Below are 26,130 nucleotides of genomic sequence, written 5' to 3'. Positions count from 1 at the left end.
CTGCGAGGATCCACGCAGGGCAGCTGGGCCTCGAGGGCCCCGGGAAGGAAGAGCTTCTGTACATGTGCACACAGTCACATATGTGTGTGTGCACGCACATACATGAGGGTACGATACACGTGTGCACGGTTTATCCAGGCAGGTGTGGCCGTGAACAGACGTGCACACACACCACACAAGTAGCACATGTGCAGGCACACACATACACATGCACACAAACATGCTGGCACGTTCACACCCGCAGACACGCGTGTGCACACAAGCAGGTCACGCACTGGTACCTGCACACGCATGCACACGCATGCATCTACACTACTGCAGGTGTGCACATGTACACACGTGGGCGGGCACATAGTGCACTCCACGTGCAGGTGCACACAGCAGGGGCAGCAAGTCCCAGTAAGAAAGAGGCCTCGGGGCCCTTCTGACAACGAGGGGTGGGCAAGGCCTCCAGGAACCACGGCAGCTGCTCAGAGGGGCCTCCGGTGTTGTTCGCACCCCCTGCACCCCCGCCCTCCTGGAACTGGCATAAATGCTCCAGGCCCTGTTTCTGTGCCCCACACCTGCGGGGCTGGGTGTTTCCAGAGCTCAGTGCTCAGAGGTGGCCCCTGAGGGGGGACAGTCAGGGTGGGAGGGCCAGGCAGGCCAGCGCCCAGCTAGAGGGGACACCTGTGGGGTCTCAGCTTTCTTTTCCAGGTGGTTAGCAGTCATTTAGGCTCCTTCTGAGTTGCTGCTGCAGCCCCCCAGCCCCTTGGTGCAGCCTCACTTGCTCCCAGTTCAGTGGGGCATTGCTCCCCCTCTGCTGAGGAGCATTGGGAGCCATGGGTGGGGTCCTGATGGCCCCCCCCCCGCCACCCGCAGCCCGATGAGCTGACCAACGCCCTGGAGATCAGCAACATCGTATTCACCAGCATGTTCGCCCTCGAGATGCTGCTGAAGCTGCTGGCCTGCGGCCCGCTGGGTTACATCCGGAACCCCTACAACATCTTCGACGGCATCATCGTCATCATCAGGTGGGTCCCCTGTCTCCTGCCCAGGCCCAGAGGCCCAGGAACCTCCAGTGTCAGGTGAACACCCCCCACAGAGAGCAGAGGCCCGGCCAGAGCAGGGGACACTGCCGGGGGTGTTTACAGTGGGTACTGAGACACGACGTTTTGGGCAGTCCCCTCCCTGGGCCATGTCCCTCCCCACCCGCACTGTCGAGTTCACACAGTGAGGTCACCTGCACCTCAGGTGGTTGTTTCTAGAATCTAGTGGAGCTGTTTCCTAGAGGAACAGAGTGGGCACTGAGCAGCCCCCCAGCTTCACGGCTGGACTCCACTTGGCTTGGCTCCGGTGAGAAAGGCTAGCTTGCCTCCCAGGCATCTGCTGGAGTACAAACAATACAGAAAGGAACGGGAGAATCTCGGGGGGCTTGCCTCCCCCAGAAGGAAGCAGGGTCCTCAGGAGTCAAGGGGTCCCTGCCCTAGCGGGGAGAGAGTTGAGCAAGAATGGACAAGCCAGGCATGGCTGTGAAAGGCACAGGGTCGGGGGAGGCCCTCCACTGAGAAGCTTCTGACCTGGCCGGTGCCCGGGTTCTGGCAGTTTCTGGGAGATCAGGCAGCCATCAGGGATGGCAGCTAATGAGGAGGCTTTGAAGATTTTGCCGCAGGCCCCCAGCTCCCTGGTGTCTTGATGCAGCCAAACTTGCTCCCAGGCATGGGACTGAGCAAAGGCCACCGTAGCTCCCAGGCTAGCGTTCCTGCTCCCGGAAAGAGGAAGTCCCGGGCTCAGGGCAGGTGCAGGGACCTGCAGTCAGAGGACGGGCCCCTTCTGATCCTCATCCCGGCCCGCAGCGTCTGGGAGATCATCGGGCAGGCGGACGGGGGCCTGTCGGTGCTGCGGACCTTCCGGCTGCTGCGGGTGCTGAAGCTGGTGCGCTTCATGCCCGCGCTGCGGCGTCAGCTAGTGGTGCTCATGAAGACCATGGACAACGTGGCCACGTTCTGCATGCTGCTCATGCTCTTCATCTTCATCTTCAGGTGGGGGCCCTGCCAGCGACTGCACGATGCGGGTGGCTGGGGGGCAAAGGCCTGGAGAGTGGAACGTGTGCCGGCCCCAGAGAGGAGGATCCCTCCCTGCCAGCACTGGGGCCCCAGGTGGGGGACCGGGAGCCTCAAAGTATCTGCTGAGGCCTTCATTCCAACAGCACTGATGTGGGGCCCCTTCTCTGTTCTGGGCACGAGGCATGTGGGGCCCCAGGCCGGGCTCTGTGCTGGTGAGCTCACAGCTGAGTGCGGGGATGGGACAGACCCCCAGATGGATAGATCAGGGACCGTGCCCAAAGGAGAGTAGGCAATGGAGCGGCGGGAGAAGGGGTGGGGACAGCCAGCTGGAGTTCATCAACTTCAGCTGGTGTCTGCTGAGTGCTTGCTGTGGGTCAGCCTGGCCCGGGGCTCTGGCCTCGGGGTGGGGGCCAGAGTGCTGGGCAGTCCAGGCAGGCTGAGGGAGGCGGGCACCCCAGGGCCTGGCCACTGCCCGGAGCCAGAGTGGCCTCAGTTGTCTCTCCCACCCCCGGCCTCGGTCATCCCACCTGTAGACCAGGAACAGCTGGGCTGTGGGCACCAGGACACCCCTGTAAACCAGAAGGTGGGGGTCCCGGTTGGGGGAGATGTCGGGGAACAGCCGCTGCGTGCCGCTCCCCCCTCATCATTCCCCTGCGCCCACCCCCGCTCTGCTCACCACACCCCTGCCTCCTGCCCTCAGCATCCTGGGCATGCACCTCTTTGGATGCAAGTTCAGCCTAAAGACAGACACTGGAGACACGGTCCCCGACAGGAAGAACTTTGACTCCCTGCTGTGGGCCATTGTCACCGTGTTCCAGGTAAAGCCCAGGTGGGAGCCGTTCTCTCGTGTAAATGGTGGTCCCCAGGAGAGTCACGGCTCTGCTCAAAGCAGCCCCAGAGCGTACCTCCTTAGCCGGTCCAAGCCTAGAGCAGGTGAAGAGCTGGGAACAGTGGTTGGGACGTCGATTCCGAGCCCTGAGGAGGTAGATGTGTGTGCTCGCTGGCACAGAGCTCCTTCTGGTCCCAAAGGCTTGCCAGCATTTCCACGGTCAGGGTCAACTACCCCGTGCCCCGTCTTCTCCCCCCGTGTCGACCCCACTCTCGAGTCTGGGGTCCACTCTGCCTCGCCGTCCCTCCTCCAGATCCTCACCCAGGAGGACTGGAACGTCGTTCTCTACAACGGCATGGCCTCCACCTCCTCCTGGGCAGCACTCTACTTTGTGGCCTTGATGACTTTTGGCAACTACGTGCTCTTCAACCTGCTGGTGGCCATCCTGGTGGAGGGCTTCCAGGCTGAGGTGAGGGCCTGGAGGCGAGGGGGACTCCCAGGGGGAGGCAGTGGGGGCCTGGGGTTGGGTGAGAGTCCCGCCCCAACCGACACGGAGAGGGGAGCTCCCGTGGGGAGCTCTGCAGACAGGTGCTCAGCACAGAGATGGTCCCCACCCACGGGAAGCCTCACCTGTGCCTTCTGCTCTGCGGGGCGCAGGGTGACGCCAACAGATCTGACACAGATGAAGAGAAGACTTCTGCTCGCTTGGAGGAGGATTTCGACAAGTTCAGAGACCTGCGGGCCACGGGTGTGTGTGTGGGGTGGCGGGGGAGGCATTGCCCACCCCATCCTGGCACAGCTGCAACCCCTGCAGGGGAGTCCTGGGCGGGCGGCTTCCCGGTCCTGGGAGCCCTGCAGGCCCGAGCCACCCCCTCCCCCTCCGCCTCCAGAAATGAAGATGTACTCGCTGGCGGTGACCCCAAATGGGCACCTGGAGGGCCGAGGCAGCCTGCCCCCTCCCCTCATCATGCGCACGGCGGCCACGCCCATGCCCACCCCCAAGAGCTCCCCACACCTGGACGTGGCCCACGGTCTTCTGGACTCACGGCGTGGCAGCAGCTGTTCCATGGACCCTCAGCTGGGGGACCAGAAGTCTCTGGTAGGGACCGTCCCCTGCCCCAGACTCCACCTGCCCAACTCCTTACAGCTTCCTGCAAGGACGAGTGAGGGTCCCGCACGCCCCTGTCATACCCCATGAATCCCTGGCCCCGAGTGGGGACCCAGAAGGACAAATGCTTTGTTTCCATAAGTGCAGCCGGGAGCTGCTCTTCTTGTGGGAGGAGTGTAGAGAGAGCCGACGTGGACACGCGTGTGCGATCCCCAGTAGTTTCTGATAGAAGGGCAGGCAGGAAGCGTACCTCCCAAATGGTAATAAATGATGAAAGCTGGCAGAGCACGGACCACGCGTCAGAGGGAAACCAGAAAAGGGATGACAGAAAGAGAAAAGACAGAGCACGTGACACAGATGACAGAAGCTGGGTGGAGGGTCCGTGCTCCACGGTCACCAGTGTCCCATGGAGCCAGGGCCATGGGGGCTTTCCAGACAAACCCAAGTAATGCCACCCCTGGCAGATGCAGCCAAAGCTGGCTTGTCCGAAGGGCCGGGAGGGGTGGGCAGAGCGGGACAAGCTGACGGTGGGACAGCCGGGTCAGGGTGCGAACGGAGGGCGGTCGAGGTGAAGTGGTGAGACAGGATGGCCCAGCCTCGGGTGCCCGGGTAGTTTAACAAGAAGATGCATCACAGCCCAGCTGTTAGGAGTCCGAGGGAGGCAGACAGGCGGGTTGGGGGGGGGGGGGGGAGTGTGACAGCTCCACTCACGGTAGACCCAGCATGGAAACGAGTGTCGGCAGAGAGAGGGGCACAGGGCAGGTAAATCCCAGGCTCCTAGTTGGGTTAGTTTCCTAAGACGGCAGCCAAATTTCTCTGCAAGTCCAGGGTCCGCCAATTACGAACTGATTTGGGCCCCACCCTGGAGATTGGGGTCAGCAGCTCGGGCGGTGTCCGAGGATGCTTGTTCTGCGGTGGGCCCCAGCCCTGGGGGTAACCTGCTCTCCGGTCTTCTATGCAGGCACAAGCGGCCTCCCCAGCCCAGCACAGGGCCTGCGCAGCGCCCTGATCTTGCTAGAGTGTCCCCAGCTCTTTGTTGATGTCCCTGTGCCTCGGGCATCCCACTGAGGGTGCAGTGTCGCTGGTGTCTCTCTAGTGGGGTCGTCTGCACATTAGACAAGATGACCCATGTACAGATGCTCCCCACGCATGTTAAGAGTGAGGCCCCAGTGACAAGATGCCCCAGGGCCCGGGATATTGGGGGTTCTTGGGGGGCTGGCACTGCTCATTCCTCCCCCCCCCACAGTCCAGCCTCCGCAGCTCCCCCTGCACCCAGTTGGGCCCCAACAGCGCGTGGAGCAGCCGGCGTTCAAGCTGGAACAGCCTGGGGCGTGCGCCCAGCCTCAAGCGCCGGAGCCAATGTGGGGAGCGGGAGTCGCTGCTGTCCGGCGAGGGCAAGGGCAGCACAGATGACGAGGCCGAGGACAGCAGGCCCGGGGCGGGGACCTCACTGGGGACGTGTGCCACCCCACTGCGGCGCACCGAGTCCCTGGACCGCCGCAGCACACTGGACCTGCGGCCCCCACGGCCGGCCGCCCTACTGCCCAGCAAGTTCCATGACTGCAACGGGCAGGTGCTGGCCCTGCCCAGCGAGTTCTTCCTGCGCATCGACAGCCACAAGGAGGACCCGGCCGAGTTTGACGACGACATGGAAGATGTGAGTGGGGCCCCACGACCCCCATGGCCCCCACAGCCCCCCGTACTCCCCCATGCCCCTTGCCTTCCTCCCATCTAGGCTGGTTCCCTGAAGCAGCCCGAGGCAGGGACTTGGGGTGTGTTGGTCATGGGCAGGAGGAGCGGGGAGGGGAGCAGGACAAGCCCAGCAGGACTTGATCCAGCTGACCTGCAGGGAGCTTGGACCACCATTCGCCCCCAGCATCGACCCCCAGGCCCTGGGTGGGGAGGACGAGGCTGGGGCTGGGGAAGAGGCCGCCCTGAGGGTGGGAGGGGCTGGGGGGGCTGGCCAGGCTGGGAGGGGCCTTGAGGACCCGCCCCTTCTCCCCCCAGAGCTGCTGCTCGCGGCTGCGCAAGGTGCTGGAGCCCTATGAGCCCGAGTGGTGTCGCCGCCGGGATCCCTGGGCCCTGTACCTCTTCTCCCCTCAGAACAGGTGAGGGCCGGGGAGGGAGGGGCCTGCTCGCAGCTGCCCCGCCCCTCTGGGTCTCCGGGTTCCCCACCACGTGGTGAGCGCCCCGGGGCTGGCGTGCCTGGGGCGCCTCCCTGGGGACCACAGGGACCGGGAAGCAAGGGCTCCGCCAGGGCTGTCCCGGACCCTCCACACCCCGCCCCCAGGTTCCGCCTCTCCTGCCAGAAGATCATCGCTCACAAGCTGTTCGATCACGTGGTCCTGGTCTTCATCTTCCTCAACTGCATCACCATCGCCCTGGAGAGGCCCGACATCGACCCCGGCAGCACCGTGAGGCGCCCTCCTTGCTGGGGGAGGGGCCGGGGTGGTGTGGCGTGCGCGGCCGGCCCCTGCCACTGTCCTGTCTCTGCAGGAGCGCGCCTTTCTCAGCGTTTCCAACTACATCTTCACCGCGATCTTCGTGGCTGAGATGATGGTGAAGGTACCAGCGTGTCCAGAGAGCCCCGGGGTCTGTCCCTCTGGCCTCCCCCCCTACTCCGTCCCGCCCAGCAGCCCCCACCTGCTGGGCCTCTGTCCCACACTTCAGTCTGCAGCGCCGCCCACCTGGGCCCCTCCTCCTCTGCGCCTTACCAGGTGGTGGCCCTGGGCCTGGTCTCGGGTGAGCACGCCTACCTGCAGAGCAGCTGGAACGTGCTGGACGGGCTGCTGGTCCTGGTGTCCCTGGTCGACATCGTCGTGGCCATGGCCTCGGCCGGCGGCGCCAAGATTCTTGGAATCCTGCGCGTGCTGCGCCTGCTGCGGACGCTCCGGCCTCTGAGGTAGGCGGGGCCGGTGGGGGTGGGTGGGGCTTCGGCGGGGCGGGGGCGGGGCCGGGGAGGGGTGGGTGGGGCTTCGGCGGGGGCGTGGTCATGGTGGGTGGGGCTTGCTAGGGGCGGGGCCTTGGCGCACTGTGCGCTCCGCCTCGTGGCTGCTCCCTCTGGTGGCCCAGCAGCTCGTCTCCTGTGCCCCGCGTCCAGGGTCATCAGTCGCGCTCCGGGCCTCAAGCTGGTGGTGGAGACTCTGATATCGTCGCTCAGGCCCATCGGCAACATCGTCCTCATCTGTTGCGCCTTCTTCATCATCTTCGGTATTCTGGGCGTGCAGGTGCGCAGCCCGGCATGTCCGTGGGTGTCCCGGCCGTGGGAGGTGGTCTCTGGTCGGCAACGGCACGGCAGCCCCCGGAGGGCGGAGGGCGGAGCGGGCGGGGAGACCCCCGTCTCTGCCGTGCTGCCCCTGGAGGCCTCGCGTGCGGGTCTGGGGAGCCGGGGCTCAGGGCCGGGCCTCTGGGTGACCGGGCGCCCCGCCCAGCTCTTCAAGGGGAAGTTCTACTACTGCGAGGGCGCCGACACCAGGAACATCTCCACCAAGGCCGAGTGCCGGGCCGCGCACTACCGCTGGGTGCGGCGCAAGTACAACTTCGACAATCTCGGCCAGGTGGGTGGGCGTGGGTGGGGCGAGGTGGGGCCTGGGGCGGGGCTGGGGGCCTGATGGGGCGGAGCCGGCGGACCCTGCGCTGGACCACCGCGCTCCGGAGCCGAGGGCGCGTCTGCAGAGCCAAGGCCGCTGTCTGGTCGTGTGGTCCGTGGGGGGTCCCGCAGGGATCTCACCCGGGAGGGGGCAGCGCGCACGGTAACACCCCGCTCTGGTCCCGCAGGCGCTGATGTCCCTGTTCGTGCTCTCGTCCAAGGACGGCTGGGTGAACATCATGTACGACGGGCTGGACGCCGTGGGCATAGACCAGCAGGTGCGGGCGGGCGGTGGGCGACCCTGGCCCTGACTCTCCGAGCAGACCCTGTTTTTCGGAGCTCTTTGGGTCATCTCAGGGCCTCTGTCCTCGAAAGCCCGTCTTTGGCCTGAGAACTCGCGGAGAGTTGCTAGTCCCGGGGCCACAGCTGCCCCCTGCAGCCCCTCTCTGGCCCGGCGGGCGGCAGGACCCACGCGCCTCTCCTCTGCCGCAGCCCGTGCCCAACCACAACCCCTGGATGCTGCTCTACTTCATCTCCTTCCTGCTCATCGTCAGCTTCTTCGTGCTCAACATGTTCGTGGGCGTCGTGGTGGAGAACTTCCACAAGTGCCGGCAGCACCAGGAGGCGGAGGAGGCGCGGCGGCGCGAGGAGAAGCGGCGGCGGCGCCTGGAGAGGAAGCGCAGGAGTAAGGCGCCCCCGGCGGCGGTGGCGGGTGGTACCTGCGCGCCGCCCGCCCATTGCTCGCCCCTGCGCCCCGTGCGCCTGTTCCAGAGCCGGGTTCCAGCGGCTCTGAGGTCGGGCGCCGCGTGGCCGGCTCTCCACACACTCGGTGTTGGGTGTGGTGGACGCCCAGGCAGCCTCGCCCCCAGCTCCCTGCCCGCCCGGCTCCCCTGGGCTCCCAGCCCCCGCCTCGCCCAGTGGCTCTGCTCGCTGCCCGCCTTGCCTGGGCCTGCATGGGGGCCGGGACCCCGGAGGAGGGGCCCAGGCAGGGAGGGCGGCTGCTGCAGGAGGCAGGGATCCCGTCCCAAGTGGCACCTGAGATGGATGAGGCCCCCAAATCCCATCTCCCGTCGCTGCAGGGGCAGGCTCACCCCCCAAGTCCCCACACCACATCGCTGTCCAAGACAGAGAGAGGGTCGTAGGGCAGCCCCACCCAGCTTGGGGACAGGGAGGGCTTCCTGCAGGAGGGGACCCTTGAGTCCCCCTTACCCAGCCCGGTGTGGAGCGTTCTCACCCCGCCCCACCGCGGCCAGCTCAGACCATCTCCTTGTCTTTCCAGGCACTTTCCCCAACCCAGGTACCTCTCCCCGCCATGCATGTCTTAGCCCCCACTTGTGACGGCCGTTGCTCAGGGCTGCAGGGTGGCCTGGTCCCGTTACTCCGCCACTGCCTCGCGGAAGGGCAGATGTTGCAGGCGGGTGCCAGGCCACCAGGGTCCGCTGCAGGGTGGGCACGGGACGGCTGGGGGGGGGCGCCAGGCGTCAGCGGGAGGGGGAAGTGCAGCCAGCTAGCCTGCCTAGTGTCCACGCTGCTGCCTCCTAGCTCACGTGTGTTTCTGTGCCCGGCTTGCATGCCTGCCTGTGTCTCTGCCACGCTCTGGGACACCTGCTGGCTTGTGGCTACTCTCTGTCCTCAGTGCTGGCCTGGCCCAACTGGCCACCAGCCCCTTTGGTTGCACGAGCTGGGCTGAGCTCTTTAGTGACTGCATGCCAGACCAAGGGGCATGAGGGTCCCGGGGAGGTTCGTTCCCCTCGGCCCCTGCTTTCCCAGGCCCTGGGCCATCGGCTGGGGCAGCCACGGCTCTCGCTGCGTGGTCACCTGCCTGTGGGTGGTTCTATGGCTGAGGCAGGTCTTCATATGCAGTGGTGACAGCTGTGTCCGCACCCAGTGGGAGCTCAGGGAGCACTACTGTGCTAACCCTAAAGGGGTTACTGCAGGCAGAGCATTCACTGCAGGCCGGCATGTTGGGGGATGCACGACCCACCCCCCAGGTCATGGCCAACAGCCTCGGGTGGACCAGAGGTCCAGCAGATCCCGGACAACGGGCAGTGTCCACTGGCCTCTTGGAGGATGAGGAGGGGAAGGACTTCCCCTGGTGGCCAGAGCGGAGCTTGTGCCCAGACTAGGCAATGGGGGGGGGTTCCGGGCAGGACTGGCCCTGCCTCCCAAGAAAGCTCTCTTCTGCCTACCTTCCATCGTTGAGGTCTCCCTGAACCCCCTGCCAGCGAAAATAGACCACAAAGGCCCTAATCTGGGAGCCCCTGGCAGGGAAGGGTCTGGGCAGGGCCCAGGTGGGGTCTCAGCTTCCAGGCCCACTCCTGGGGCCTGCCCTGGGGCCGGGGCCCCCACAGTTGAGGAGGTCGGTGGATGACCTGCCCCTGGGGCCCACTCCCACCCAGGCCTTCCTGCCGGTGTTCTCCAGCTAACAGCAGGAGCCAGACTCACAGGGGCCACTTCTTACCTAGAACAGGACCCCATTCCTGGGAGAAATTTCCTCTCCCAATCTCGTGCAAACTCCTCACCTCTGAGCCTGGGGCCCTCCTCCAGCCACCCTTGCACGCCAGCCTCCTGGGAGGTGAAGAGGGCCAGCCGTCCCGGTGTCACCAGGGCATGGGCCACACTCACGTCGCCCTCTCCTTGCAGAAGCCCAGCGCCGGCCCTACTATGCCGACTACTCGCCCGCCCGTCGTTCCATCCACTCTCTGTGCACCAGCCACTACCTCGATCTCTTCATCACCTTCATCATTGGGGTCAACGTCATCACTATGTCCGTGGAGCACTACAACCAGCCCAAGGTGGGCTCGTGCCTCAAGACCCCGCTCACCCTGCCTCCAGGACCCGCTGCAGGGAGACGGGCCCCCAGGGGCTGCGGGTCGGGGCCAGCGCTCAGCAGGGTGGCTGGATGCGCAGGTGCTGCCCTGAGAATGGGGGACGTCCCACATATGTGGCCCACACTTGGGTTGATGTGTGTGGCGCTGAGGCTTGAATAAAGAGTACTTCTTTTAGAATCGGGTGAAAGTCCCCAGGCCACCTGCTCTGGCCGGCCCTCGCCTGCCCTCCCTGCCCTACGAGTGGTTCCATCTTGAAACACTGGCCGAGGGAGTGTCCCTGAGTCAGCCTTTGCATGCTGTGGGTCTCAATCCAGGAGAAAGCCGGGCTGAGGAGGGGAGCTGGCGGGAGACACGCCGGTGTAAGATGGGCAGCTCTCGCATTGCCCAGTCACAGCTGCATCTCTGTCATTTCATTAAGGGAAGGATGCGTCCCCCTCTCCAACCAGAGGAAGGGAGCCGGCTCAGAGTAACAGGGCCTTTGAACCGGATCCCACTGGCTTTGCTTGAAGCTGAGCTCTGTGTGTCTCTGCCCCGGGCTGTGGGTGGGACCTGGTCAAGGCTGGGCCAGGAGTCTGGGCTCCAAGTTGGCAGGCCCCCCACCTGAGGGTTGTTGTCAAGATGTTGCACGGGTGAAGCCAGGTGAGGTCCCCAGGCCTGGCACAGGCTGCATACAGCAAGTGCTTGCTCAACACCTGGGCCTCAAGAGAGAGCCACCCTGTGCCAGAGGTCAGTGGAGGAGAGAGATGAGCAGGGTGACCAGGCTGGGTGCCCGGTGTGCAGGGCAGGGAGGGGCGGGCCGGGCCCAGCAGGGCCGTCCACAGCCTGCTGCTCCGCCCGCAGTCGCTGGATGAGGCCCTCAAGTATTGCAACTACGTGTTCACCATCGTCTTCGTGCTCGAGGCCGTGCTGAAGCTGGTGGCATTTGGGTTCCGAAGGTTTTTCAAGGACAGGTGCGTTTTTCAAGGACGGTCCACCAGCACCCTGGAGGACCCTTGGGGCTCTTGGGGGCAGGCAAGCGCTGGCTCTCCTCGCCAGGGCCCCGGCCTGAGGTCTGCAGGGTGACTGCTGAGATGAGGGACACGCCCCACGGGTGACAGGAAGGGACTCCTGCTCGTGCCCCCGGGTGGGCTCTGAAGGGCTGGGGGTGCAGAGAAGGAGGCGGTGGCCGATGCTGAGCCGCGTCTGCCCGTCTGGCCGGCCCAGGTGGAACCAGCTGGACCTCGCCATCGTCCTGCTGTCCATCATGGGAATCACGCTGGAGGAGATCGAGATGAACGCGGCCCTGCCCATCAACCCCACCATTATTCGCATCATGCGCGTGCTGCGCATCGCCCGCGGTAGGCCGCCCCCCGTCCTCCCCGGGGTCCCAGGCACTGTCAGGAGGTCCCTGCTGTGGTCCCCACGGCCCGGGCCCAGCAGAGGGGTTCTAGTGCTCACTGGCCCCCAGTCTCCTTTCTCATCACACCCTGAAGCGTGTGCTGGTGGACAGTGCTGGTGACAGGGAGGCAGGGGTGCTCCAGGGTCTCCGCCAGCCAGGGGAGGGTCAGACAGTGCGGCCCTCCCCCCCCCGCCCCACTAATGCTTGGCTCCTGGCGCTAGTGCTGAAGCTGCTCAAGATGGCCACAGGCATGCGGGCCCTGCTGGACACGGTGGTTCAAGCCCTGCCCCAGGTAGGTCAGCAGCTCCGGGTCCTGGTTCCCTCCCAGCCGCGCTGCCCCAAGGGTGGGCATCACAGATGCCCCAAGAGGACGAGGCTACAGGGAGGGCCTGGCTTGCCGTCTCCCATTCTTTCATTTGTTCGCTTGGTCATCCGGTCGTGTGACAGCCGTGGTTACATGCACACACGCACCCGTGTGCAGGGAACAGCCCAGCTGTGCTCGGAGAGATGGTCTGCGTGCCTTCTGGGCCTCAGTCCTTCTGGGGAAGACCAATAGCCGGTGCCCATCTGCCCAGTCCGATTCTGGAGGCAGTGGGATTCAGGCTGAGGGCAGAGGATGTGGCTGGTGGGCTTGTCTGAGTTTGGGGACCACTCCCAGGGCTCAGGTGTTGTCTGCAGGCCTCTGTCGTCCTTGGAGCCGCCTCAGGCCCTGCATCCTCACTTCCTGTACCCAGAGCCCCTACCCTGGCCCTCTCTGGGCTGTTGACCTGGGAGTCATTGTCCATCTGTGTGGTAGCCAGTCCCCGACCAGCTGTGCACCCACCCATCCACCCGTGTGTCCATCTGTCCATCCTCTAGCCCTCGTGGCCAGTGTCTGTCCACCAGCCCAGCATGTTTCTGTCCACCCGGCTGCCTGCCCAGGCACCCTCTTCCCCCTCCGACAGCTGCCTATCCACCCAGCACCTCAGCTTTCCAACGATCTGCATACCCACATGCACACTGGCCCCCCATGCCCTCCCACCTTCCAGGGTCCCCTCATCCCCTCGGCAGCATTCCTCAGCCCTGTCTCATCAATTCCCAGCGTTCTTGTGCCCACCAGCATCTCTGGGAGTGATGAGAGGGGAGGTGGGCTGGAGCAGATGCTGGAGTGGGGAGCAGCCTACGTCAGGGGCACAGGAGACACGTGAAGATGGAGGGTCCCCCCCACAGAAAGCAGCATGAGCACAGGCTGGGAGGGTGGGCCTGCGAGATTCGTGAGACTCTGCCTGGAGGTCAGGGCGAGGCCTCCCTCAGTCTACAGAGCTCCAGCCTGGGCCTCAGCACAGGGCCCCCGCAGCTGGAGGCCGGCCCTGCCCGGAGTCTGCCAGAGCCCCAGGGAGGCCTCCTAGGGCCTGGGGAGCAAGGAGGTGGAGGCGTGGGTGTGGGGGGTCCTGGGTGCAGGGTGAGCGTGGGGAGCAAGGAGGGGCAGAGGCTGGCAGAAGGGCCTTGGGCTCCAGGCAGGACGGGAGCCCCAGGGGGCCGTGGGAGCTGCAGGCCCGGAGGGTCAGATTAAGAACTGGGCTCCGAGGCGGCCTCTGGGACTTCAACCCGCTGCGCGGCTGGGAACGTGGGGGGCGGGTGGCGAGGTGGGGCGCCAGGTGCCGAAGGCTGGGCAGCGGGGGCTGATCTCTGCTTCTCTCCTGTGTAGGTAGGCAACCTCGGCCTCCTTTTCATGCTCCTGTTTTTTATCTATGCTGCCCTGGGAGTGGAGCTGTTCGGGAGGCTCGGTGAGTACAGCCACTGTGCACCCTCCCCGCGGGCCCAGGGCCCAGGAATGTGCGGGCTCATCCCTGTGCTCAGGGACCACACAGGCTTGCCTTTGTGCTCGTGGCCTGGGCAGCCTCACTTCTGTGCGCATGGCCCGCACAACCTCACCCCTGTGCACACGGCCTGCAGACAGCTCAGTCGCTGGTGGGCTGAGGTGGGGCTGCGTGGCCCCTGTCATGTCCTCTCCCTGGCTCCTTTTCAGCCCTTCCCTGCATGAGGCAGACACACACATGGACAGGCTTACATGTTCACACCCCAGCCAGGAGAACAGAGCCACATGTGAGCATGAGCAAGTGTGCAAACACAGACACACCCACACAAACAGAGGCATTGACGTGAACTGCACATGGTCCCCAGGAGACAAATGCTGCAGGACATCCTTTTAAATTGTCCCCAAGGATTTTCTTAGACCCCACCCCAGGCCTGAGGCTCTGGCCACTCTGGGCAGCTCAGTCCCCGTGGGTCCCTCTCCCCTTCCTGCCGGGGTCTCCTGAACACTGGGTGGCACTGAATGCTCAGTGGCTTCCAGGAGCCACCAGCAGGCCTGTCCCTGAAGTGGCTGAGGTGGCTGTCACAGCCCAGGGTCTGCCCAGAGGGAACTCCTGGGACCTGGCACCTGGTGCCCAAGACCCCAGGCCCGACTCCTCCTGGCCCCTGGCCCAGTGTCCAGGACGCCTCATGCCCCAGGGCAGCCTCACTGCCCTGCAGGGGCCCGAGAGTGTGCTGATCTGAACCGCGGGCCTGGGCACAGGCAGGGCCTTCCGCTGGGCTGAGCCAGCGCCAGACTAGTGCCAGGGGCTTGGCCTGTGCATCCTCGGAGGCAGCGTCCATCCAGAAAGCCCTAGATCTGAGGGCAGGCTCCAGGCCACTCTCCCGAGGCAGCCCCCACGCCGAGGAGGAGCTGCCACACTCTGCTTTGAAGGGATGTGGCTCCCCAGAGGTGTCCCCTGCGGGCGCCCACCTGCCAGGGCCTCTGAGCTACTGCCCTGTGCCCAAGGAGCACAAGGGACAGTGCAGGACCCACGGTCATGCTCGTGTGTGCACAGCCCCCAGTGCGTGTGGCTGACCAGGCTTGATCTACCCTGCAGAGTGCAGCGAGGACAACCCCTGTGAGGGCCTGAGCCGGCATGCCACCTTCTCCAACTTCGGAATGGCCTTCCTCACGCTCTTCCGTGTGTCCACGGGGGACAACTGGAATGGGATCATGAAGGTACTGCTTGGCCTGGGGACAGTGTAGTGGGGTCTGCGGGGCAGCCTGCCGGTGGAAATGAGAACCTGCCCGCACCCTGTCGGCCCGCAGGACACGCTGCGGGAGTGCGCCCGCGAGGACAAGCACTGCCTCAGCTACCTGCCAGCCGTCTCGCCTGTCTACTTCGTCACCTTCGTGCTGGTGGCCCAGTTCGTGCTGGTCAACGTGGTGGTCGCCGTGCTCATGAAGCACCTGGAGGAGAGCAACAAGGAGGCCCGCGAGGATGCCGAGCTGGATGCCGAGCTCGAGCTGGAGATGGCGCAGGGGTCCCCCACCCACCCCCAGCCCGTGGCCCAGCCGAGCCCGGGGGCCGGGCCAGATGCCCCCAGCCTCCTGGTCGTGCGTAAGGTGTCCGTGTCCAGGATGCTCTCGCTGCCCAATGACAGCTACATGTTCCGGCCTGTGGCACCCGCCTCGGCCCCTCACCCCCACCGGCTGCAGGAGGTGGAGATGGAAACCTACGCGGGCAGCGCCCCCTCGGGTACGGCCCCGCGCGGTGGCAGCCAGAGGACGAGGGCCAGGCAGGCAGGGCGGGTGGCCCGGGCAGCAGCGGCTCAGTTCAAGTGCCTTCTCGTCCCAGGCCTGGTGGCTTCTGCGCACTCGCCGCCTGCAGAGTCCTGCACTGCCCTGCAGGTCCCTTCGGCTGAGTCCTCCCCAGCCCGGAGTAGCGACCGTCTCCATGCCCTGCCCCCTCGTGGCATAGCCCGCTCCCCCAGCCTCAGCCGGCTGCTCTGCAGACAGGTAGGAAAAGCCCCCCAGTCCTGAAGCCGAGGCCCAGGGGCTCCCTGGGGGATCCCTGTCCCCATCTGAAGGCAGAACAGCAGGGGAGGGGGCGCACCATGTCTCTAGAGCCTGTGACAACAGTGCGCCTGGCCATGGGAACTTAAGTCCCCTCCTTGGGCAGCGGCTTCGGTCTCCCTCGGTGCCCCCACTGACGGTGTCTGCAGGCCTCACCTGTACTCAGCCTCCCCCCGCCCGCCTGCAGCCGCAGCTCCTCTCATTCCCTGTTCTCGGGGTGTCTGGCTAAGCTGGGGTGCACAAGGCGGGGCGGTGGCCTCAGCCCAATTCTTAGCTCCTGGGGTCTCCTGGGGCCCACAGCAGGCTCTGCCCACAGGAGCTCAGGCCCCAGTCCTACTTCTCGCAGCCTTTCCCCAGCGCAACCAACACTTGCGGTGGCCCCTGCACTCAGGCTGGTCCCCAGGGTGGCACGGGTGGGGCTGGGGCCAATGACAGCTGCACCAGGGGCTTCCAGCCCCGTCTCACCCTGGGTCCCTAGTCTTGGGGGTTTGAGACTCCACCCTGGCCTTGGGGTAGGGAGGGCTCCCTGAGCCCCTGGCTGGTAGCCAGTCTCTGCCTGGTCTCACCTGACCCCCATGCCCTTCCAGGAGGCCGTCCCCACCGACTCCCTGGAAGGGCAGGTCGACAGCCCCAGGGACAGCGGCCCTGGCTGGGGAGAGCCTGGTGGGAAGACCCCTGTGAGGCAGGCGTCCCTGGGGGCCTCCCTGCGGACACCACCCCGTTCCCCGCGGCCCCCTGGCATCCGCATCCGCAGGCACACTCTGGGACAGCGCTGCGTCTCCAGCCAGCCACCGGCCCCCAGTGGGGAGGAGGCCGAGGCCCCAGACCCAGCCGACGAAGAGGTCAGCCACATCACCAGCTCGGCCCGCAGCCCGTCCGCCTCGCCCTCTCCCTCGCCCACGCCCACTGCTCGTGGAGTGGCGGGCAGTGAGCCGGACCCGCACAGGCTTTACGGTGTCGACACCCAGGGCTTCCTGGACCAGCCAGGCCGGGCGGACGAGCAGAGGCGGCCCCCGGTGGAGCAGGGCAGTGGGGACGGCCGCCCGGAGGCCGGGGAGGGGAAGACCCGAGCCCTGGAGGCTGAGCTGGCCCTGGGGGCGCGCAGGAAGAAGAAGATGAGCCCCCCCTGCATCTCCGTAGACCCCCCTGCAGAGGATGAGGGCACAGCCCGGCCCCCCGCAGCGGAGGGCAGCAGCACCACCCTGCGGCGGAGGACGCCGTCCTGTGAGGCTGCGCCCCACAGGGACTCCCTGGAGCCCACAGAGGGCCCAGGGGTGGACCCTGCTGCCAAGGGGGAGCGGTGGGGCCAGGCCTCCTGCCGCACGGAGCTTCTGACTGTCCCCAGCTTTGTCTTCGACGCCCCTCTGGGCGTCGGGGGCACCGGCGGGGACCTGTTCTTGGATGGTGGTCACGATGTGTCTCCAGAGCCCAGAGGTTCCTCCTCGGGGGCCACAGCACTTCCCGAACCCCACAGAACAGAGCCTCCTATGTCCTCCGGTGACCCCCCAGAGAAGGGGCAGGGGCTGCACTTCCAAGTGCCCCAAAGCCCCCCAAAGAAAGAGGGGTCCCCCCCAGGCACCCCCATCCCTGGTGACAGCGTGGACGAGCCCGTGTAGCTCGGGGCACAATGCCACACATGCTTTGGCACCGGGATTGGGCACGCCTGGCAGGTGGCAGCCCCCGGTGGGGCTGTGCGCGGAGCCGGCTCGGCCGCGTGGCAGAGGCAGAGGAGCCGGCGGACGACAGCCCGGGGGGAGGGAGGTGAGGGCCCGGGCCAGGTGGAGCTCAGAGGGGGCCCCTTGGCCGAGAGCCTCCGTCCTGTGGGTTCAGGTTTGAGTTTTTCCAAGTTTGGCTGCACTGGCCTGAGGCCGTACCGGTGGCCTGGTCACGGTACCGTGACGAGAGCGTTGCATCTGTGGGATGAGGGCCAGAAAATGACCAAAAGAAGGAAGGCAGAGGAGCCAGCAGAGCCCGTCCTCACGACCACTTAGTTTCATAGGGAACACGCGCTTAGGGCCACTTGTGCCGTCGTCGCCGGCGGCCGGGTCCCCGAGGCCACCGCGGCCACGCTTCACCGCCACTCACACTCCGAGTTCTCATCCATGTGTCTCCACCCTCACGCTGTCTCTCCGTCCCCCTCCCACGCCCACCCCCACTGCTCTGTCCACTCAGTGTTCCAGAAAACACCCGCTGACTTGGGTTTCTGGGAAGCGGCTGGTCGCCAAGGTGTGGGAGCCGCGCAATAAGACCCCCCTGCCCGCCTCTGATGGGCGGCCGCAGGGCCGGGCTGAGAGGTCTCAGCTGACTGACGCCCCTCGTTTTGTTTCGTTTCTTTTATAAATTCAGGTTAAACTTTGCAATAATCTGGTTCAGAAAATTTGGCTCTTCAAGTCAAGGGGAGGGGGAGGGGGAAAACAGAATAAATATTAACTTATTTAAGAAACGTGTGGATTACTGCCATCAGAACGGGTCCCTCTGCGTGGGAGGGTGGTGAGCCGGTGCCTTGTGAGGACACAAGGTGGAGCTGGGTGAGGTCGCCCACCCCTGGCTCCAGCGCTGGCCGCCACCAGCAGGGCCTGGGTGTCCACAAAGCCTCCTGCCTCCTGCGGTCCCACTTAGGCAGATCCACACGTAGCAAGCCTCCCTCCAGCGGGAGCAGCCAAACCACGCGGCACCATTCACACTGAAGAACCAAGTCTGACTCCATGTAGGAGGAAGTTTCTGCCAAGGCTCCCGCAGGGACACGTGCTGTGCGGGCAAGGTGGGGGGACCCCCATGAGGATAGTTTCCTGGCTGGGCGGTCAGCCTAGGGCCGTAGAGGGCACCCCACTCAGCCATCTCCCTACCTCGAAAGCCTGACCCTTGACCCCACCCCACGTCCTGCTGACTCTCAGGGTCCATGGCTCATCCACAGCCCCGCTGCGTGGACGCCCGTACTCCCCGTTACATCAGGCACAGAAGGGGCTCAGCAGGAGAGAACTTGCAGTCCCTCGAGGGTCCTGTGGACGGCAGCTGGCAGCTGAGCCCAATGCAGCGCCGGGTGTGGGCTGGGTTCCAGGCCCTTCCCTCTGTGTAGCCAAGCAGGAGCCCACCGTGGCTGGACAGCAGGCCTGGCCCACCATGGCCACTCCAGTGTGGTCTGCGTGGTGGGAGGCGCCGTGGGGGGCTGTTCCTGGCTGAGGCCAGGCCATTTTGGCTCTGACCCGGGTGGGCAGTGAGTCCCCAGCCCAGAGTCTGGGCCTGCAGTCAGAACCCAGCTCTGTAACGCTGACTCCATGGGCACGTAAGTGTTGCGGGCGGGCGCGCCCTGCTCCTCCCCTCCCCTCCCCTCCCCTCCCCTCTCCCCCCACCCCACACCTGCACAGCACCTCCCTGCAGGTGTTGAGGGCAGTGTCAGGGCCCCCTCTGGTGGACACACGGGGAACTGCAGGACTCCGGGGAGCAGGCCAGGCCCTGCGAGGGTGGGCATGGGGGGCACAGAGCGTGGACGCCTACCACTGGGGTCTGCAGACCTTGCTGTGTGCCACCCTGGCAGATGATTGCACCCCTCAAGCCTTAGTTTCCACATGGGGAGAAGACACTGAGCTGAGTGGAGCAGGGCTGCTGCAGGCCTCTTTCTCCAGGCGCAGCGTGTGCCCTGCCAGGAGGAAGGAGGGGGTCATGGGTCAAGGGTTGGAGACCAAGCGGGAGAGAGAGGTGACCTGGGCTCCGTAAGGAGGCAGGGATACGGCCGTAGACCTGGGGCCAGTCAGGGTGGCTGCAGCCCTCAAACCAGCTCTCCACGCCGGCCTGCAGCCAGGAACCAGCTGCAGCAAATCGCCAGCAATGTAGTGGCTTAAAGCAACCCAGGTTTATCGTCTGACAGTTCTGGAGGTTGGGTGTCTGACTCAGGTGTCATGGCACCAAGGTGAGAGCAAGGCAGCGGCCTTTCTGGAGGTTCCAGGGAGAGGCCCTTCCGGTTGTTGGCAGGAGTCAGTCATTCCTGCGACTGTAGGACGTGGCCCCACTTGTGTTGCTGGCTATAAATTGAGGGCCAACCCTGCTCCTGGAGACCACCAAGTTTCTCGGCTTGCGGCCCCTTCCCCCAACCTCAAAGGCAGTGACGGTGGGTCAGGTGCATTTCATGTCGCGTCTATGACCTCCTGTGTGGACTGTACCACTTTTGAGAACCCTTTTGATGACCCGGGACCCCCGGTAACCGGGGCTCATGCCCCTCTCGAGCTCCCTAGCCCTAATTGCAGGTTCAGAGGCCTTGCCCTGTGGGGATTTGGTCACGCGTCCTGGGCATCAGGACATGGACATCTTTTATTGGGGGGGGGAGTGGGCGTTATTCTGCTGACCGCTGGAGGTCGTGCAGATCAGGGTCAACGGTCACAGGCTGGATGGGAGGGAGAGCTGACCCAAGCCCTGTGCAGAGAGCATTGGGCCACCAGGACGCAGGAGACGAGGAGGAGGAGGAGGCCGGGAAGGAAAAAGCCGGCGAGGAAAACGAGAGGGGGCCCGGTGAGCTGAGGGCGCACAGGCCCCGAGGCCCCTGAGGCCAGGATGTAGCCATGGATCCAGCTCACATAGGCAGGGACGCGGGTGTAGACCCCAGGTCGGTCAGGGCGGCCACAGCCCTCACCCCAGCTCACCACGCCAGCCTGCAGCCAGATCCCGCCCACCTGGCAGACCAGAGGCCCTCCGGAGTCGTCCTGGGGGTAGAGTGGGGTGAGGACCAGGATGCCAGGGAGGTGGGGAGCCTCCTAGCCAGGCTCCAGGACCCCCCATCCTCCGCCTCCCCTACAGGGCTCACCTGGCAGGCATCCCCAGGGCCCCGGGTGCACAGCATGTCCGGCCGAATGGGGCTGGCCCCTGCACCAGAGTAGTCCCGGCTGCAGGTCTCTGTGTCCACGATGGAGACTTCTGCCTCCTGCAGGATGTACGGGGACTGCAGAGGCTCTGGGGGCAGGAAGAGAGAGACCAGCTCTGCGACGTGAGGGTCACCCAGATGCAGACCCACACGTGGCGACCCCAGACACCCTCACACGGTGTGGCTCGCACGCTGAGACCTTGGTGTGAGCGGACATGGGACAGACTTTGGGACGGGGGCTACTGGGGCAGCCTCAGCTGGCTAGCATCGTCCCTCCCAGCGCCTCCCTGGGCCAGCCCCGCCTGCCTCCATCCCCACGGGGGCTGTGGGGGCTCCTCACCTCCCTCCCTCGTGTAGCCCCAGCCCGTCACCCAGCACGGTGTCCCCGGGGGGAAGTCGGCCGAGGCCTCGGGGAGGCAGATGGGCAGGACCCGGCTGGAGAGCGTCACAGGGGTACTCAGCTGCAGCAAGGCGATGTCCCCGCTGGACCCCGGTGCTCCCGGGTGGCCGGAGTACAGGAGGATCTGCCTCACAGTGGAGAAATGGGGGGACAGAGTGATGGTCAGCTGCCCCAGGTGACCTTGGTAGTCAGATGAGTTCAAGGACCTGGGAGGGAAGAGTAGGTAGGTGTGAGGGGGCCGGCTGAGCCCAGACCCCACCCCCCTCCCCACCCCCACCAGGGCCCGATGTCCAAAGCTTTCCTCCTCCGCTTATATGGGGACATCAGGCCAGATCCTGGGAGCAGACAGCAGCCCTGCCCTCCAGGCCCCAAGGACTGAAAAGCATCCTGGGGGGAGGGGAACACGAGATCCTGTCCCCAGGTGGGAGGATGTCAGGCCGCGCTGGAGGCCAGTGACGCTCTAAGCCCCACAGACTGCTCCACGTGAAGAAGGAATAGGTGGCGGGGTGGGAGGGAGCTGCCCGCCTCCAGAGGTGTGCAAGGACGCGCGGGAGCCTGGCACTGGCCGGGCTTCAGAAACTCCCGAGGCCGATACCAGAGTCTGGCAGCTGAGGGTGCCCTCTGAACCCTGGGGCTGCACGAGGTGTGTGGTGATGTGGTTCCCCCCTTTTTACTGAGGGGGAAACTGAGGCCCAGAGAGGTCAGGAGTGAGTCAGGCCTCTGCTGTCTGCCCCTGCCCCGGGCAGGCCCGGGCCCCTAGGCTGCCTCTGCTCACCCCAGACACTCACTCGGAGAAGCAGTGGGCGGCTGTGAGCACCCACTGAGGGCTGAGGAGAGCCCCTCCACACACGTGCACTTTCCGTAGCCGGAGGCTGGCCTGCCAGGGCCACGCGCCAGCCTGGGCAGCGTGACCCCCAACAATGCGGCCTTCTGCATTCGGAACCTGGGGCTGGCCGCACCCTAAGATGTAGGAGGCAGGTTCTTGGTGGGAGATGCATAGAAGCCTGCTTCCTCCAGGAAGCCTTCCCTGACCACCCTGTCTACCAGACGCTCCCCAGAGCATTGTGGGTGAGAAGAAAGGACCCCCAGAGCCATGAGTATGAGTGCCCTCGTCTGGGTTTCTAAGCACTGTGCCCCACCAAGCATAACCAGGGTGTCTCGGTCCAGGGGGTCATCCAGAGTGGGGTCCAGACACCCGCAAAGTGAGCCTGGAGCATCTTGCTGTGCCAGAAAGGAAGGGCCAGGAAGGAGGGGCTCAGGGGATGACGGGGACCAGTTCAAAAGACCCAGGAGGCTGGGGGAACAGGCCCCAAGTGATTAGTGGGGAGGGGGGTCCTTCGAGGTGATGGAAATGTTCTGGAACTAGAAGACGTGGTGGCTGCACAACACTGTGCACTAAATGCCTCTGAATCGTTCACTTTAAAATGGCTCATTTTGTCTTAGGTGAACTTCACCTCATTATATTAAAGAAAAAAAAAAAAAAACACTTAAGACACAAGAGCCAACTGGGAGGCATTCCCACTGGCCAAACCTGGGATGGACTATTTTGAGCTTCGAAATAATGATGAGAATAGATTATAATCCACAGAGGTGAATAACGAGTCCACACTGATGTAAAGAGCTAAGCTGGATAGATGATTGACAGGTATGGATAGATAAATAGAGAATAGGTGGATGATAGGTGACAGACAGACGGACAAAAGAGTGATGGCTGGATGGCTAACCCATGAGGAATGCAGCCCTGGGCACGCCTGCTGGTTCATGTGGAGGGAGTGAAATGACGGAATAAGAAAGACCCATGGCAAGTCGATAGTAATTGATTCAGATGAGAGTCATCGATAGACAGTGAAGTTCAGGGAGAAAGCTTGGTACGTGGCGGGCGTTTTCATAGCCTCCGTTAACTGTAAAGGGAGGGAGGTTGTCTTTTGGGAGGGACAGACCCTCACCGAGAGGTCCAGGAGGAGACTGGCTGTGCGAAGACGCGTCACCACCCCAGACCCCAGGGAGGGCCCTTCACCTCTGGGGTTTTCCTCCCAGCTGAAGCCCCACAGGAGGCGACCCCTTACGCCAGCCCTTCCCGCCCCCCTGACACACCTGTTGGGGACATCTCTGGGTGCAGGACCCTGCAGGAGACACCTAGGGAAGGAGGCAGAGGAGCAGGTTGACAGATGAGAGACGGAAGGGGCTGGGGGATGGGAGGTGGGGGGCCGGCTCTGACCCCCCTCTCACAGCCCCAGAAGGGGCTTCCAGGCCCACAGGCCAGTGCAATGCCCACCAGGCATCCAGGGACCCCTGGGGTGGATCCTCTTGTCCTGAACGACTGGAGCCAGGGTCCCAGCCGGGGAGATGGGGCCTGGCCAGGCAGCGCTGGATCAACTTGCTGTCATCCCTGGCTAGGCTGGGTGGGACCAGGAAAGGGCCATAAATGACAGCTGGGAGGCACTGAGCACAGCCTCAGGCCTCGGCCTCGCCTGGTTCCCACCCCTCCAGGTCCGGCTCAGAGGAGGAACTCACCTGGGGTCCGGGGCCCTGGTGGCTGGTGCCATCACCCCCCACATGCACTGCTCTCCCCACCTGATGACCCGGCTGCCCAGCGAAGGGGCGCTGGTCCCACGAGGGCCCCACAATGGACAGGTCTCTCCCTCTCTTGGCCCAGCGCCCTCCTCATGCTGATTCCACCAAGGATCACAGCCCCCCTGGCCGGGGGATGGCCGTCTGGCTGAGAAGCTCCAGCTCCAGGATTGATGGGTAATAACGTGACCCCCTGGAGGAGGCCAACGGGGTACAGGTGCCCCTTCCATTCCCCCACCCACACACCCAGGCTGGGTCACCCACCGAGCATGGCCAGGAGCAGCAGAAGGCCACCAGAGCCCAGGACCATGGTGTCTGCACACTGCAGGTGTCAGGAGGGTCCACCCGGAGCCTTGGACATGCTGGGTGTGGGGTGGTGGGAGGGGAACAGCCCGTGTACCTGCTGTCAGGGCAGAGAGGGAGCATGGAGGAGGAGCTGAGGGCCAGGCTCCTCGGGAAGGCCCCACCTCTTCCTTCTGCACACCCGAGAGTGAGGGTCCCCTCTGTTGGCCCCACGTGGAAGCTGTCGCCCAGCAGCGAGTGGCCGGCTCGGGGGCGCACAGTCAGAACACAGCAGGGTTAGCTCGGACCCCAGGCATCCTGCCTGCAAACTGAAGCCTTTTCTCCTCACCCAGGCAAGGGTGGGGGTCAGTGCTGCCCCCTCCAGGAAGCCCTCCCTGGTTCCTGTGGGGCACACTGTCCCCTCTCCTCTGTCCTCCAGGAGCCTGGTCCTGGGGGTTCGTCAGGAAGGTCCCAGCTCGAAGCCCAGATGGAGCCAGGAGGAGACAGCTCAGGCCCCCGCGACTGGAGTCCCTGTGCCAACCCACCCTCCCCAGTGTCCCTGTCCCCACCCCCGTCCCTGGGTCCTGTGGTCTCCACCACAGATCAGATGGGCACAGCGGCCCAGCCCAGGACAGGCCTATCCCAACCGTCATCTGTGCGGCCAGGGTCTGATGACCAAGCTGATTAGGGGACCCTGGGACTTTCCTGCCTCCCCCTTCCCTGCCAGCTCCAAATCACAGGTGGTGTTGTGGGTGCCTGAGATCCCCTCTTAGATGTGGGGAAACTGAGGCACAGGTGGGGGGAGTTACCTGATGATCCACCAGGATGTGGCTTCTCGGGGCATAGACTTGTCCCCTCCCTGCCAGCACTGGGCCCCAAGCCACGGCTCAGAAGTGTGTGTCCCACGTTTGATGTGACGACGAATAAAGTGGACAACAGCACCACCCTCTGTGTGCGGGGCCTTTGCTGAGCTTGTGGTGGCCACACACCAGGGAGGGGGATCTTCCCCGGTCAGCCCAGAACATGGGGAGCAGGGTCGGAGTCCAGGCTGCCCCTCCCAGGGCCCAGGAGGCCTGCTGTCACCCACTGTAGGGGGCAGGGGCAGGTCTGGAGGAACCCAGGTCCTCTTCCCCCTGAACCCCCAGTGCCATCCATGGGTCCCCACAGGAGGGACCTCAGGGCACTCACGTGTCCGGTTCTATTCTCCTGCAGCACTGGGGACCCCTCCACCCCTGCACCCATCACGCAGCTCTCTGCAGAGCCCGCGATGCCCCCAGGATTCCAGGCCTGCTGTCAAGAAAGAAACTCCAGACACCGTCCATGTTGCCCCTCGACGACTCTATGACACGGTGCCCTTTCTCTCCCCGTTTGTCAGGAGAGCAAGCTCAGGCAGAGGGGGCATCCCGCCCTGGAGGGCCTCCCCCGTGCCCTGGGGTGGCGCTCCTGGCCTGGAGGTCTCCCACAGCCCAGCAGAAATGGTCATGTGGGTCTGCGTGGCGACCCCCTCGGGAGGACCCCTGGACATTCCCATGTCTTGGATGGGACCCTCCTCCAGGCCGCCCACCCCAGCACCAGCCGCTCCCGTGGCTGAGGCTGCCTGTGGACCCCACCAGGAAGGGCGGACCTGACCCTGCCTGGCGCAGCCATGCTCACTACTGTCTGTAACAGTGGCCACACTGAGATGGGTCCGGTCTGAGGGACATGAGGACACCCCGGGTGTAAGTGTTCCCCAGCCTGCTCCCCTCCCCCACCCCAGGCAGCTCTGCGGCTCTGCGGCTCTGGGTTCCAGCGCCCAATCCTCGTCTTCCCACCCCACCCCGTCCACACTGAGCCTTTCTCGTGAAACACCCCTCCCTCCACACTCCATCCAGCCCAAGGCCAAGTGATACAGGCTTAAGAAAGTTCTGGAAGTCATCACCCCAGCAATGGAGAGTGATGGTCCCTGAGTAGGATGGGGGAGGAGGAGTGAGCTCCTGGGGAGCTGGCCACGCCCTGCGTTGGTCAGCAGTTTGTTCCTCTGGCGGTTCTGCTCCTCCTCTGTCAATTAGGCTCTTAGAGTTCTGGGTTTCTTTTCATCATTTTGGGATTCTTAACTGAATGGATGCATTAACCCTTTGTTTTCCACAGTTGCTGAAAATTCTTTTGTTTGCTTTTTAAAGTTGGAGGTGTTTGTGTTTATAGATTGAGGATTTGATTATGCACACATGCACACACACGGAGGATCTAGTCCAGGTGGCACCGGAGGGTGGGGGGGGGGGGAGATGGGAATTGATCAGTAAATCGGTGGATTAAGGATGGGAACCAGGCTTCACACCAAAAGGGCAGGACAACGTGCTGGAATAACCCTGCGCTGTGGAATTGAGGGGGTTCATGGTTTCAGTATGGCTATGGA

The 26,130-nt window shown here is 64.6% G+C and overlaps 2 protein-coding genes across 8 annotated transcripts in view; one reads left to right on the top strand and one right to left on the bottom strand.

The window, feature by feature from the left end:
* The window catches only part of CACNA1H (calcium voltage-gated channel subunit alpha1 H), a 71,870-nt gene extending 53,032 nt beyond the window's left edge, over positions 1-18,838 (top strand). For 2 of the 7 annotated variants that reach the window (XM_070485281.1, XM_070485276.1), the window contains exons 11-35: positions 862-1,013; positions 1,836-2,021; positions 2,746-2,863; positions 3,188-3,343; positions 3,532-3,622; positions 3,765-3,973; positions 5,229-5,639; positions 5,990-6,090; positions 6,273-6,396; positions 6,479-6,574; positions 6,700-6,884; positions 7,083-7,209; positions 7,414-7,539; positions 7,760-7,849; positions 8,064-8,256; positions 8,851-8,868; positions 10,215-10,366; positions 11,243-11,352; positions 11,606-11,739; positions 12,002-12,076; positions 13,472-13,546; positions 14,675-14,796; positions 14,887-15,316; positions 15,416-15,576; positions 16,221-18,835. In XM_070485281.1, coding sequence (XP_070341382.1) covers positions 862-1,013; positions 1,836-2,021; positions 2,746-2,863; positions 3,188-3,343; positions 3,532-3,622; positions 3,765-3,973; positions 5,229-5,639; positions 5,990-6,090; positions 6,273-6,396; positions 6,479-6,574; positions 6,700-6,884; positions 7,083-7,209; positions 7,414-7,539; positions 7,760-7,849; positions 8,064-8,256; positions 8,851-8,868; positions 10,215-10,366; positions 11,243-11,352; positions 11,606-11,739; positions 12,002-12,076; positions 13,472-13,546; positions 14,675-14,796; positions 14,887-15,316; positions 15,416-15,576; positions 16,221-17,249 — 4,671 coding nt within the window. In that variant the 3' untranslated portion in view covers positions 17,250-18,835. Of the gene's footprint in view, positions 1-861; positions 1,014-1,835; positions 2,022-2,745; positions 2,864-3,187; positions 3,344-3,531; positions 3,623-3,764; positions 3,974-5,228; positions 5,640-5,989; positions 6,091-6,272; positions 6,397-6,478; positions 6,575-6,699; positions 6,885-7,082; positions 7,210-7,413; positions 7,540-7,759; positions 7,850-8,063; positions 8,257-8,850; positions 8,869-10,214; positions 10,367-11,242; positions 11,353-11,605; positions 11,740-12,001; positions 12,077-13,467; positions 13,547-14,674; positions 14,797-14,886; positions 15,317-15,415; positions 15,577-16,220 lie in introns of all 7 variants that reach the window. The other 5 variants (XM_070485279.1, XM_070485278.1, XM_070485282.1 and 2 more) reach the window with 5 other exon arrangements.
* Positions 18,839-19,001: 163 nt separating this feature from the next.
* TPSG1 (tryptase gamma 1) lies at positions 19,002-24,191 on the bottom strand. The gene is made up of 6 exons (XM_044746806.2): positions 23,721-24,191; positions 22,980-23,021; positions 21,674-21,845; positions 20,826-21,091; positions 20,429-20,574; positions 19,002-20,327 (listed from the first exon to the last, which is right to left on the bottom strand). The coding sequence occupies exons 1-6, from the start codon at positions 23,764-23,766 to the stop codon at positions 19,998-20,000; spliced, it is 1,002 nt and encodes a 333-aa protein (XP_044602741.1). The 5' UTR covers positions 23,767-24,191; the 3' UTR covers positions 19,002-19,997.
* Positions 24,192-26,130: the final 1,939 nt, after the last annotated feature.

Source organism: Equus asinus, chromosome 14 (assembly GCF_041296235.1).
Source record: "Equus asinus isolate D_3611 breed Donkey chromosome 14, EquAss-T2T_v2, whole genome shotgun sequence".
In the NCBI taxonomy this organism is placed as follows: domain Eukaryota; kingdom Metazoa; phylum Chordata; class Mammalia; order Perissodactyla; family Equidae; genus Equus; species Equus asinus.
This window is presented reverse-complemented; position numbering and strand designations above follow the sequence as displayed.

What these genes read in the sequence shown, in the direction of transcription:
- TPSG1 (XM_044746806.2), bottom strand. Translation starts at nt 23,766, where the DNA reads ATGGTCCTGGGCTCTGGTGGCCTTCTGCTGCTCCTGGCCATGCTCG. An exon ending in GCCGCCCACTGCTTCTCCGA is followed by an intron (nt 21,092 to 21,673) that starts GTGAGTGTCTGG and finishes CTTCCCTCCCAG; the next exon opens with GTCCTTGAACTCATCTGACT. An exon ending in GCCCTGGGGATGCCTGCCAG is followed by an intron (nt 20,328 to 20,428) that starts GTGAGCCCTGTA and finishes CTCTACCCCCAG; the next exon opens with GACGACTCCGGAGGGCCTCT.